Source organism: Cebus imitator, unplaced genomic scaffold (assembly GCF_001604975.1).
Source record: "Cebus imitator isolate Cc_AM_T3 unplaced genomic scaffold, Cebus_imitator-1.0 Scaffold187, whole genome shotgun sequence".
Taxonomy (NCBI): domain Eukaryota; kingdom Metazoa; phylum Chordata; class Mammalia; order Primates; family Cebidae; genus Cebus; species Cebus imitator.
In genome coordinates this window covers 4,054,040-4,067,324 of record NW_016107502.1, presented here as the reverse complement: position 1 = coordinate 4,067,324, position 13,285 = coordinate 4,054,040, and the positions used below count along the sequence as shown (strand labels likewise).

Genomic DNA, 13,285 nt, shown 5'->3' with positions numbered 1-13,285 from the left:
ACATCTTCTAAAAAGATTATTTTCAATAGCTGTTTCCAGGTACTTTTAAGTTATATGCTATAATCTCTGTTCTGTGATGATATCTTTGAGATATCAACATAGCTTAAATAAAAATATTTATTGGGTTTTTAAAATGTTTTAATATACTAAAAGGAAGTAAAACAGTAACCCATGCTGGGCTTTGTTGGGGTGCAGATGGGAACCTTCTCTTCGCATGACCCCGGACCAGGCCCTCAAGCATGCTTGGATTCATCAGTCTAGGAACCTCAAGCCACAGCCCAGGCCCCAGACCCTGAGGAAATCCAGTTTCGTTTTCTCCTCTGAGACAAGGAAGAACAAGGTTCAAGGCCGTCATCACTCGAGCAGAAAAGGTACAGCCTGTCACATAGTCCTATTCCCGTAGACCAGGAAGCCTGCCATTTCTTACCTTTGGGATTTTCCTTTTTTGCTCCTTATTAGGATTTTCCATTATTCTCCTATAATCAATTTCCTTTCTCCTCCTCCCCTTTTCCTTAACTGTGTCCACCCCTTTATGCCCTATAAGTACCTTTAGAATTTGTCAGTGCCAGATTATGGTATTTTGCAAATTTTTATATGCAATATAGCCTAGTGGTTAGGCACATGGTCACAAGAGTCAGGTTGCCTGGGATTGAATTCTGGCTCCACCGCTTATCAGGTATGGACTTAACCTCTCTGTAGTTCAGTAACTCCATTTATGAGAACGAGAATAATGCCTATTCTCCAGGGTTGCTGAAATGGTCAGATGAATTAGTACACAGAAAGTGCTTAGAATAATGCCTGGCACATTGAATGCGCTTTACAAATGAGCTGTTTTTATATCATCACAGTCATGGTTTCCACTAAGTGATTTACAGCCTAAAGGACAGTTCCCATATAATCCCATTCGAATGCTTGTTCTTTCTGCCTTCTCTCTCCTTCAGCAGATGAGATCACCAGAGAGACTATAGACAAAACAAAAGATGGCCCCATGAGGCATATTCAGCATTCAGGTGATCAGTGGGACCCTCTCCAGCACACAGCTGACACTGTTCAGCTGCCTCCACTGGTAGAAGCTCTCCCGAAGTCAGAGGCAGCTGTTGGGGCAGAAGTGTCCTTGACCTCCACAGGACAGAGCAAAAATTCCTCCCCAAAGAACACAAACATTTTACCCCCCATTGTATGACCTTTGCTGAGGGTGTGTCCTGCTCCTTTCCACCAGTGATTTGTATTGACAGCACTTACATTGGACAATACTTCAGACTGTTGCTTTTTAATACAGAAAAGTTTATTTAAAAAAACTCTGTTAATATGGCCAATTGGCACGATTTCTCTTATGAGGGATGGGGGAGGATGTCCTCACACTTACATTCGTTCCATATGTGTTTGTGTGTTGGGGGTGGGAATAGTTTTTAACTTTCAGTGTTATAGCATCATTAATGGAACTCTAAACAGACATTTTTTTGTTGTTCTTGCCCGTGACTGCCAACCTATGTCAGGATTTTTGTTTGAAAACCATAGAAGCTGAATTCAAAAGTAGCTTAAACAACAGAAGACATTTATTGACTTATATAATTGGGGAATCTGAAAGGGTAGATGTAGTTTCAGGCACAGCAGGATCCAGGAATTCAAATGAGGTTGTAGGGCTCAGAATCCCTCTTCGTCTATTAGCCTTGCTTCTCTCTATGGTTACTGCATCCTGATGGCAGGCTCTGCCCGGAAACTAACCACCAACATCCAGTCAAAAGATGCAGGCTTCCTTGCTGACAGGAAGTCTCCAAAATGATAGTGACACAGAAACTGTGCCTGGGAGACTGGGATGCAGTCTGGGCCCCAAGCCCACAGTGAAGGTGAAGGCACCGTGACTGATGCTTCCCTAGACTGCAGCAAGGGATGGAAGGTTTCCCAAAGGAGGGGAAGCTGAGTAAACACGCAGGACATACTGATTTTTCCACCAGACCAGAAATCTAAGTAGGCCTTCTCACTGCCCTTTCTAATCCTTATCTACACAAATACATAACCTTTATGTGATTATAATAGGGCAGATAGAATTTTACGTGAAACAAGATGATAACATCAGAAACAATATGGAATATATAAAAATAGTTTTAGTTTTCTTTTTTACTTGCCATTTGGAATAACCTCCCCTCAATACACTTTTCATTTTACTTGTTGCATAATATTTTATGAACGTTGACGCCAAGTCATTAAAGCAATGGATTTGCATGCAATATCCCAGGGAAGCTTTATTTTTTTTTAAGGTTTTTAAAATATAATTTGAAACTATTTTGTACCAGTACAATATATTAATTTTACAAATGTAAAATTTTATCAACTGTTAAAGCATTTGCAAAAACCATACATTCTACTTCAGCTTTATTGCACAGTATCTATAAGAAAATATTAATTTTTAAATTAGAAAACATAAAAATGCTTTCAATATAGAAGAGACAATCTGATTTTAAAGACAATACTCTATAAGAACGTCTACTCAGAAAATAACAAACTTTCACAGGATACCAGGCTGGATAGATGCTTCGGCAAATCCAGTACAAAGCACTATTTAAAACCAGTCCAAGATACTTAATCCAAACTGTATCCTCATTCTTCATTAGAATGTAGACACCACGCACGGTGGTTTCTTATACTTTAAAAAGCTGAGGCATTTTCATTGTGAGCATTCTGAATATCTCTTACATATCAAAAACAATACTTCCAACTCAATAGCCATTTGCAAGGTTCTTTATCCTTCTTGCAGATTATCACTGGCAACTGTTTCTAATGACTATTCATGACCATTTTATTTATGCTGATAGAAAACATCAAGTTAAATATGCTTTCAAAACCTTGTCCTTTACAAAAATCAGTTTATAAATTTGCATCATAAAAATTAGTTGAGACCATCAAGATGGCCTTCATTTATATGGATGTATATGAGATGGTTTTCTCAGAGCTGGGATGGCAGATGTCCCACTTTCCTATATAGTGTAATCAGGAAATTAATCCAAGCACTAAACTGGAATCCCAAGACACATTAATAAGGTTGTATGACGGCTTTTAGGAGGTTATGACCCTAGCTAGAGCCATATACTGATGTAGGTGTTAAAACACAGCAAACCTTGGTGGGAATTTAATTTATCTCAGACAATAAACATAATCTGGAGATACAAAAAGGAAAATATTCATATACATATTATCAGTGTGGCAGTGTGTATCACAGAAAAGAAAAAAAATTCTTTATTAGAATGAGGAATTACCAGATTGGTACATATATAGACCACACATCAGCAAAGTTTTCCTGACACCCACAAACCCACAAACTGTTCCTCTTAATGCAGATATTGTAGAATCTACCAAGCTCAAATGCATTTTTGATCCAAAGAAAACAGAGGGGTGTTTGAGACACAAGGGTACCCAGCCCCCCGCTTTTTTTTTTTTTTTAACCACAGGCAATGCATGGGTCTGGCTCATTACACTTTGCCAAGAAGACTTGTCTTATGAAATCCAAGGTGTATTTTGTTATGCCATTTTATGTCCTTTTTTTTTTTTTTTAAACATTGTGGAAAGTGGTATGTTGAATCAAGTGTAAGCTGAGTTTTCCAGACAACTGAAGTGAATGTTGTTATTTTGTTATTAAAGGGTTTTTACTCAATGCTTTGTGTCAGTGGATGTCCTTTTCCTTGGAGACACAAAACTATGAAATTACCTTAGCTTGGCCTGGTTTTCCCCTCTGCCCTCTTGGAGAAACATGGGCCTGGCCTGGGAAAAGGCAGATCATGGGCTGGAAGGTAGGTTTTGATACTAGGAAGAGACCTCTATATCTGTCAGCTTTAAAGAGAACTGGGCCCTTTGTAGGGACATGGATGAACCTGGAAACCATCATTCTTAGCAAACTGACACAAGAGCAGAAAATCAAACACCGCATGTTCTCACCCATAGGCGGGTGTTGAACAATGAGAACACATGGACACAGGGAGGGGAACATCACACACAGGGGTCTGTTGAGGGGGCCAAGGGAGGGACAATGGGTGGGGAGGTGAGGCAGGGATAACATGGAGAGAAATGCCAAATGCAGGTGACGGGGGATGGAGTCAGCAAACCACATTGCCATGTGTGTGCCTATGCAACAATCTTGCATGTTCTTCACATGTACCCCAAAACCTAAAATGCAATAAAATAAAATAAAATTAAAAAAAAAAAAAGAGAGAACTGGGCCAAAACTCTCTAACCTCACTTTCTCAGGACGCCAACACTTCCCTGCAATCCCCTGGTTTAAGCATGTGTCAGCATGAAGGCAGACCCCAATTCATATATGAATGGCAAGAAAAAGAAAATAGTAACCTTGAATCTTCTGGGGCTCACCAGGCACTCCCCTTTCCTCACCTTACACTCTACCCAGTCAAGGCTGTTGCAGCCCATCTGGTGGCTTCACCTGGGACATTACCGAAGGCTTCTTCCTTCATCCTGGGGTTGCAAAGGGTCCAGGTACTCCCCACCCAGTGGGGCTCTTCCAGATCAGAAGGCCCCTTCCCACCAGCCTCTGCATCTTGTTTAACTATGCCATCTATACCTTTTGGAGATGATTATTTAGAAAACAAAGCATGGAATGGAGTTTTCTATTGTTTTGTTTCTAGGTTATATTTTAGTTATTCTCAATTCTTTGATCTGGAAAATATAAGAGGGAAAAAGAGACCCCACAATCTCCCTGTGCCTTGCTCCCATCTCAGGTGGCAGGGGCAGTGCACATTGCCTGTGCTGTTGATCTGTCTTAGGGGACAGACTGAACCACAGCTATTGCCCCAGCCAAAAACATGGCCCATCCATGCCTACTTTGTTTCTGCTTGAAAGTCCTATTCAAAAAGTTGTAGAGTTTGTGGGTTTTTCCCCCTATATCCTTTGCTTTGGTTCAATTTGGCCTTTAGCTTAAGAGTCAGCTTACTCTCTAGGAAAGTTTTTTCAGATTATGATAAGGATCCTGTCATCTGGGAAGAAAAGAAATCCAAAGACTCTCTGGCAATTGGATGGGTAATCAGATCATTAACAGATACTTCCTTAAAGGTAGGATATTATTTCCTTTCTTTGCTGTACTGTTTTGTTACACAAGTCCAAGTGGTGACAGCAGACTTCATACCGTGAAAGGTTGGAAAACACCTGGCATACTGAAATTTCTGAAATAAAAACACAAGCTTCACACTGATAATAAATAACCACTGAAGTTTAGATGCAGGGACTGAGATGATACAGCAAATTCTTGGTGTTGGTTTCTCTTCTAATTCATATTTCCAATCGCCTAATCTTCCCTCAATCCAAGCGCAATTCAGTCTTTCCTCCCCACGTCTAGGATGCCAAAGAGCTTCATGAAAAGAGATAATTAGGGATTGACCAGCATTTCAATCAGTTTTCTTCTTCATCCTTTGCATTTCTTAAAAGTTTTATCCTGGACCAGAGAGAAAGAGCCTGTCCATTTGTTTTTCATCCTTTCTATTCAAATATTTCCACCAAGATTATACTTTATTAACATAGGTACTATAGATCCTTCCTTGGTCAGTGAATTATTACAAGAGAAACTATCCTTCTACCAAAATGAGTGAAAACAAGTTTCAGTGACTTTTCTTCCATCGAGCTTTGTTCTCAGAATCCAAGTCAGTCCTGGCTCTTTTCCCACTTCAGGCCCTGGCCTCAGATGTGTTTACTTTTGCTATTTAAAATACCTTTAAGCTTCACCTGCTGGCCTGCAGGATTTGCATCCTCTCTTCTATACTGTTGACTGCTTGATGGTATTGAAAGGTGACTATAATGAGGGAAGAAAGGAGGAGATAAAGAGAGAAGAATTTGTCCCAGGTCTGTTTAAAGTTTTAAAATTTAAGATGGGACCCGTTAAATTATGGGAAAATGGCTACAGAGTGTGAGCCTCCTTTGACCATATGCTCAAAGACCATACTCTGCCACCTGCCTTCTAGGTAGCTATTCTAGAAACTCAGACCTTTATTAGAAACCCAACTACCTTTTATAGGTCTCTTTCCAGATTCCAAAAGGACAAGAGATCAGAGAGTCACCTATACGCCTCTTGTTTTATTTTCTTGCTTTCACAGATATTATTGCCAAGAAAATCATAGGAGAAAACTTTTAATCGTGCTTTTCAGTTGATCCCTTTGACATCACCTCTCATGTTTAAAATCAGGAAAACACATCACTAAAATTTGCAGTCCCTTCTGTTTTGGAAAAGAAAACCCACACACAAATCCACACTACTACTGTCTTTTCACCCTGAGCTATATTTCCAAAGCATATTCCAGATTTTGCCCCATCTCAAACATGTTAAGTCAGACTGTGCTGAAAGACTTTCCAGGGACAGTCAACAGTGTATATGTTCAGTGGCTGCCCTGAAATCCTGGTGGGGATGAGGATCACACTTCATCATCAAGGCGATATCCACCCCCTGATAAGCTCCCAGTCCTTTTGCAAGATTTCTTTGAATGTTAATTGCATTTTCACTTTTGCTCATGTCCTACCCCGATGTTTTGTCTATGACGTCGCTTACACTGGATTCTTTCTATTTTTATGCCTATCATTAAATGGTAGTGCTGTAAATTCTGCAATTAATGTTAAATAAACTACTTTAATTCATTGACCATGGCTCAGTTGCCTTCTTTCTCTTTTCATGGAAGAAATTAAGCACTCTTCCCCCTACTGCATTCCATTGTGGTTTTATAAAAAAAACAGCAAAATTGTTCTTCTTAGTGAGACTATAATTTCTATCTCTGACAGTATGCAAGACACATCTTATAATCAACAAACCTGTCATCCTTGTTATAATTCACAAAAGAGAAGAGATGCTCCATAAAAGCTACCTTTTCCTTAACCTATTAACACTTTAGAGATAGCCTGTCCTAGACTTATCTTTGCACACATTCTATACGAGGTCACATATGATAAGTCAAAAGAAGGGTCATTTTATTGTCACCCTATGGAAGATACCAGAAAAATAGACCAAAAAAAATAAATAAATAAATAAGCCCTCATACGGAGTCTAAACCCTGCCACAAATTAATTGTATGGCTTTTAGCAAGTCATTGAAGCCCTCTGGGCTTCGGTTTCTCCACCTGTACAAGGTCAAGATTAAACCTAGTTTTATCAAAATCCCTTACATCTTTGCATTTGCCCTTGATTTTTAAAAATATTAACGTTTTTCTATAGATTATACTTGGCTTATTATTTTCTCTAAGTTAATGAGTTAATGAGTTTGTTTATTCATTTTATTTTATTTTATTTTATTTTATTTTATTTTCCCAGATGGAGTCTTGCTCTGTCACACAGGCTGGAGTGCAGTGTTGCAATGAATGGCTCACTGCAACCTCTGCCTCCTGGGTTCAAGCAATCCTCCCACCATCTCAGTCTCCAAGTAGCGAGGATTACAGGCTTGTGCCTAGCTTAATTTTTATTTTATTTTAGTAGAGATGGAGTTTCACCATCTTGGCCAGGCTGATCTTAAACCCCTGACCTCAAGTGATCTGCCCCAGTTGGCCTCCCAAAGTGCTGGGATTCTTACCCAGCCTGTTTATTCATTTTAAATTTAGATGTCTCAGATTGGAGACTATTATTCTAAGTGAAGTAACTCAGAATGGAAAACTAAATATAGTATGTTCTCACTGATATATGGGAGCTAAGATATGAGGACGCAAAGGCCTAAGAATGATACAAAGAATGGACTTTGGGAACTTGGGGGGAAGGGTGGGAGGGGAACAAGTTATAAAAGCTACAAATATAGTACAGTGTATACCACTTGGGTGATGGATGCACCAAAATCTCACAAATCACCACTAAAGAACTTATGTAGTCAAATACCCCCTCTATGCCAATAACTTAAACAAGCTTCGAAGGAGTCCCATTGGGTTAACCATTGGTCTAACTCAACCTGTAACCCAGCCCAGGAAGCACTAAGTGTCTTCATCTAGGCTGGTGGTTTTCAACACTGGGTGCACGTGAGAATCACCCAGAGCTTTTAAAATATACTGTGTCTAAGGTCCATCTCAGACCAATTCATCCAATTCCACAGGATGGGCCTCAAACATTGATATATCAGTTAGATTTTGCTAGAGTGAGTTAGTGGGAACAAACCACTGTAAAACTTAGTGGCTTAAAAAACAACTATATTTATAACTCACAATTCTGTTGGTTGTCAATTTGGGTTGGTCTCAACTGGGTAGTTCTGATTAGACTGGGCTCAGTGGTCATCTCTCCAGTTGGCTGGGGGCTGGCCAATCTAGCATGGCCTTAGTTTAATCAGCTGAGCTCTACTGTCCTTTATCATCCAGCACACTGGCCTGGGGAGGGTTCCAGGAGATCAAGTGAATCACACAAGGCCTCTTAAGACCAAGGCATGGAACTGGTATGATCACTTCTGCTGCATCTTACTGACTGAAGGACACCATAAGTCCGACCTCACAGGGGTAGGAGTGGAAAGAGATTTCACTTCTTGATGGGAAAAGCTGAAAAAACACATACCGAGAAGTGAAAGCCTGTAGCCATTTTTTACAATCTACCACAATCTGTATTTTTAAAAGCTCTGCCAGAGATTCTAATGTGCAGCCAAGTTTGCAAAATATCATTTCAAAACCTACCTTTTTTCTATTTTATTTTCTCACAACTCAATGCTTATCTGCGTTAACTCCCTCAAATGTCTTTATTGTGTCACTTGAACTCATTTTATGAAAAAAACAATTTACAACTTTCAAACGTGTAGAGTAGGTATCATTACAGGCTGAATGTATACAGTTGAAAAAGTCTTCCACAAAGCAGAGGGATTTAGACACTGGTTTTATTGGCAGGTAAACGCGCAGCCTCAGCTGCTGGTGGCTGCGACCACTCACTAAGCCATCCCATGTCCAGGGTGGGTGGGAAGCCGTGGGAAGGCAGGAGCCACACATGAAGTTCTTGCTGTTGGAGGAATCTTGGGCTGTCTCAGGCATATGCTGAGAATATTACTGGGCCTAGTACCACCTTGGGGTCCATCATGGAGATCTTGAATACAAAGAAGCATGGACTTTGGTTCTAGGATGAAATCCTTCTTACCATAATGTGCTTTTGCACCATTCTTCCCCAAATGTCATGCCCTTATATATTTTCAGACCTTTGGACAGGAGCATCTTAAGAGAACAGTTGCATAAACAGTCTTAGCTTATGCCAAGGCTAAACTAGATAATCACCAAAACCTCGTCCACCTTGCTATTTCCTGCTTCTAATGATGTATCACTGTTACTCAGAGAAGGAAACAGGAGCTAAAGCTGGCCAATTTCAATGCTAGCGATCTCTGGTCTCAGCTTAGCCACATCAGGATAGCTAAACTAAGAGAAATGTAAAAGTCTATGTGGGATCTTTGAATGAGAGATTAGGCTCACACTTTAGAAGCTCATTGGCATGAGACCATTTGTCTAGCCTCTGGTTAAAGCCATTTGATGGTGTGAAGTATTCTTTAATGGCTAGGGCAATTTACTGCCCCCAAATTGAAGCTTAAACAATCAGATGCATGAGTAACACCAAGGTGTCTGTGCCAAAGTTTATTAAAATAAGTCACAGTCATTGCAACAAAGAAAAAACATAGCCCCATCCTGTATTAGAAAAGATTAAAGACTTTACGTTAATTTTAACATAATGACACTTTGTGTGTGTTTATTCATCTCATTTTCCCTGCAACCCACAGTGCAGGTGTTATTATTATTATTCCCTTTGAATAATTAAGTGCTAGAGGTCTAAATCATTTTCCACTGCCTCATCTAATAATGACAGCTTACGTGTATAGATATTTTCTATGTGCTAGGTATTGTGCTAAACTTTTCATGATTTATCTCATCTTGTTCTGCTATCTTGTGAGACAAGTACTGTAATTATCTACACAATGCACATGAAGGAACTGCTCTTTAGAGAAATAAAGTAACTTGCTTCACACACTAGACAGGCTGACTCCAAGGCTAAGCTATTACTAACGTCGAGTTTTCCTTCAGCCAATGGCAGAGCTTATATTAGTACTCACTGCTTAGGACTATGACTCCTGTGTTCTTTCAACAGAATTCTGATTGCTAAGCAGCTGGGATGGTAGAAGTGAAGGTAGCTAGTGCTAACAACCTTCCAACATCTCCACTAAATGAATTCACAGCTGTGATGCTGTGGTTTACGGCTGCTCAGAATTTGCTCACATTTCCAAGTCTTCATTTCACCCTTGGGAAACTCCATTCAGGATATGTGTTTGGAACTCCACGCGGCTTACAACCCATGATTTCGGATGTCCCAAACCATACAGAAGCATACAGAAGTGCAGGTAAGATATCATCGTTGGCTGTGCATATTCACAGGATTGCAAGAGCTGTCATCATGAAACTAGACAGAAAGAGGCTGGTATCAGCATGAACTAGTGGCTACAAATATGTCTCTGAACAGAAGCACTTTGGGTAACCTCATTTGAGCAATGGTCTCAAAAACCATCACTGCCATTGTTGTCATTATCATCTTCACCTTCACAACTCTGGCTGAATTTTCTGGAGACCAGTAAAGAACACTACTGCCTTCTCTTTCTGAGTTTATATCAAATAGAAATAAGACACGAAAATGAGAGTCTTTTAAAAAAATCAGCTTCATTGTTAAAGCTGAGCTGGAGAACATGGACTGGATTTGTGACCAAAGAGACTTCCTAATATATTTCCCTCGAGTTGAGCTTTCCTCCAAAACTGCAGGCCAACTCTTTCTTCACCCATCCCGGGAAGGTGTGGAGGAGTACTCCCAAGAACATTTCCAATAAACCTCCACATGTAAATATTGGCCTCTCAGAGTCTGTTTCCCAGGGAACCTAACCTAAGACACCCATTTATATACCTCCCCTTACTACACCTCTCTCCAAAACTGGTCCCTTCTTCAATTAGAGACTTTCCTTTCCTAATGAAAAATGTGCAATATAAAATATCAACGTTCTCTAAGATCTGCTGTGGGAAGGTCAAATCAGAACCATGGACAGCCTCCGAAACCATCCTCCTTCCCATGCTTAATGACTGCCCACTGCTCCTCAGCTGCCTTTCTCTGGCTGGGCTTCTTCCTGTTCAGCATTCTACAGCAGGTCCAGCAGAGAAGGAACAGCAGTCGAGAGTGGGTCGTGTGATGTTTCTGGTCAGCAGGGTTAGAGCAGCCCCTCAGGCTCTCCTCTACGCACAGGGAAGAGCAGAACAGGAGACAGGAGGCCCCAGATCCTTGTTCCTTGATGGGCTAAAGAAGGACATTCATGGTCCACGGTACCAGAGAGGCAACTTCAGAGAAGCAGCTGCATCTTCCAAACTCAATCTGGCCATCTAGCCACTCAGGACTGAGCTACACTCAGACATTCCTCTCAGGGACAGCTTTCAAATACCACAAGTCTAAGAACAAAGAATGACTTTGCACCTCCTGCATGCACAGTGGAAAACCTTACACACACAGAGAGCGGACAGTAGCCTTTATGGGATATGAGATAAAAGTGCTGCCTGCTCTGATCTAAAACCCCACCATTCACTGTGTGTTGGGGGAGGGGCATTAAATGTTGTCCTCTTTGGGTATTCATTTTTGTTAATCTTTCCTTTAAAGTACATCTCTTGTGTGTATATATATGTGTGTGTGTATATATATATACACACACACATATATATATTCATTCATATATATTTGAGTGAACTGAAGCTCAAGTTCATTCATATATATATATATATATATATATGTACACACACACATATATAGCTTCTTTTTGTCCTTGTTCTTTACATAGGTAGTTCTCAACCAGGGGTGATTTTCTCCCAAGGGGACATTTGGCATTTCTCCCAGAGACATTTTTGTTGTCACAGCTGAAGTGTTGCTGGCGTCTAGAGGGTAGAGGTCAGGGAGGCTGCCAAACATCCTATAATGCACAGGAAGGCCACCCACTACAAAGATTCTCCAACTCTGAGTGTCAGTACGCCAAGAATGAGACAGTGCTCCATGCCCATTTCCTTCTCTCATAGCCATGTTATCATTTTGTTTGTATTTGTTCACATAAAATTGTCATTGTTGGGTGCATATATTTTTAATTTATGTAACTAGCATTAGATTATCTCACTCTATCTTATGGTTTCTACTCATCACCCTGTTTTTGAGGTCCATTTATATGACTGTGTGTACTCTGATGCATTGCTTCTGAGTTCTAGGTAGTAATCCACAGAATGCATCACCACATTGTTCCCATGATCACCTCCAGAAAGGGATCCCCAGGTTGCCTCCTACTCTATATTATCATAAACTTTGCTACAGAGAACATCCTTGTGCATGTTCTTGTATGGCCCTGCTTGAGAACATCTGTGGGGTAAGTACCAGGAGTGGAATTGCTGGATATCAGGTAGGTGTATTGTACACTTGACCAGATATTGACAGACAGCTCTCCAGAAAGACTCTCCAGTCCACACTCAAACTAGCAGGCCATGACACTTCCTACGTCCCTCATTTAAAAGGCAGTCTTCTTGAAAATGCACATAACCTATGCTAAGATTAACATCTTAAATCACCATTGCCTTCCAGATGAATCCATCAGACCATCTTCCTCACAGGAAGCAGCTTCAGTGGCCTGGGTGCCTAGACTAGAAAGGCTTCAGGTAGGGGATGTAAGTAGAAAGAAAAATGGAAGAACCCAAAGACAGACTCTGTCCTGCCCTTCGGGAAAATTTTCTTCACTCCTGAATTGCTGCCATCCATTTTAATGGATTATTTGATGTCTTTCATTATTAAACTTCTTTTAACTTTTATAACTTCAGTTTGAACGGTGTTTTCTTTTTCCATAAACAGTCTCAGCCTAACTCAAGAGGAACAACCTAGAGAAACAGAAGCACGCAGGGCTCAGACTTGTGAGAGGCGTTCCTGCTCATCGTGGCACTGCTCCTGCCTCCTCATTCAGCTTGCCCGCGGGACACAGGGATCAAAAAAGCGATAGAACCACAAATAACACAAGCCTATCAGCAATATATTAGCAAAGAGTGTTTAAAAGCAACTTTTTTTTTTTTTTTTTTGAGACGGAGTTTCGCTCTTGTTACCCAGGCTGGAGTGCAATGGCGCGATCTCGGCTCACCGCAACCTCCGCCTCCTGGGTTCAGGCAATTCTCCTGCCTCAGCCTCCTGAGTAGCTGGGATTACAGGCACGCACCACCATGCCCAGCTAATTTTTTGTCTTTTTTAGTAGAGACGGGGTTTCACCATGTTGACCAGGATGGTCTCGATCTCTTGACCTCGTGATCCACCCGCCTCGGCC

The 13,285-nt window shown here is 40.7% G+C and overlaps 1 protein-coding gene across 1 annotated transcript; it reads left to right on the top strand.

Moving 5' to 3' along the window:
• Positions 1-195: 195 nt before the first annotated feature.
• Positions 196-1,302, top strand: LOC108316371 (dual specificity tyrosine-phosphorylation-regulated kinase 4-like; the record flags this gene model as incomplete). Its single annotated transcript, XM_017546178.2, has 2 exons — positions 196-371; positions 945-1,302. Coding segments are annotated over 2 exons (415 nt in total), but the record flags the coding sequence as incomplete, so codon positions are not given.
• Positions 1,303-13,285: the final 11,983 nt, after the last annotated feature.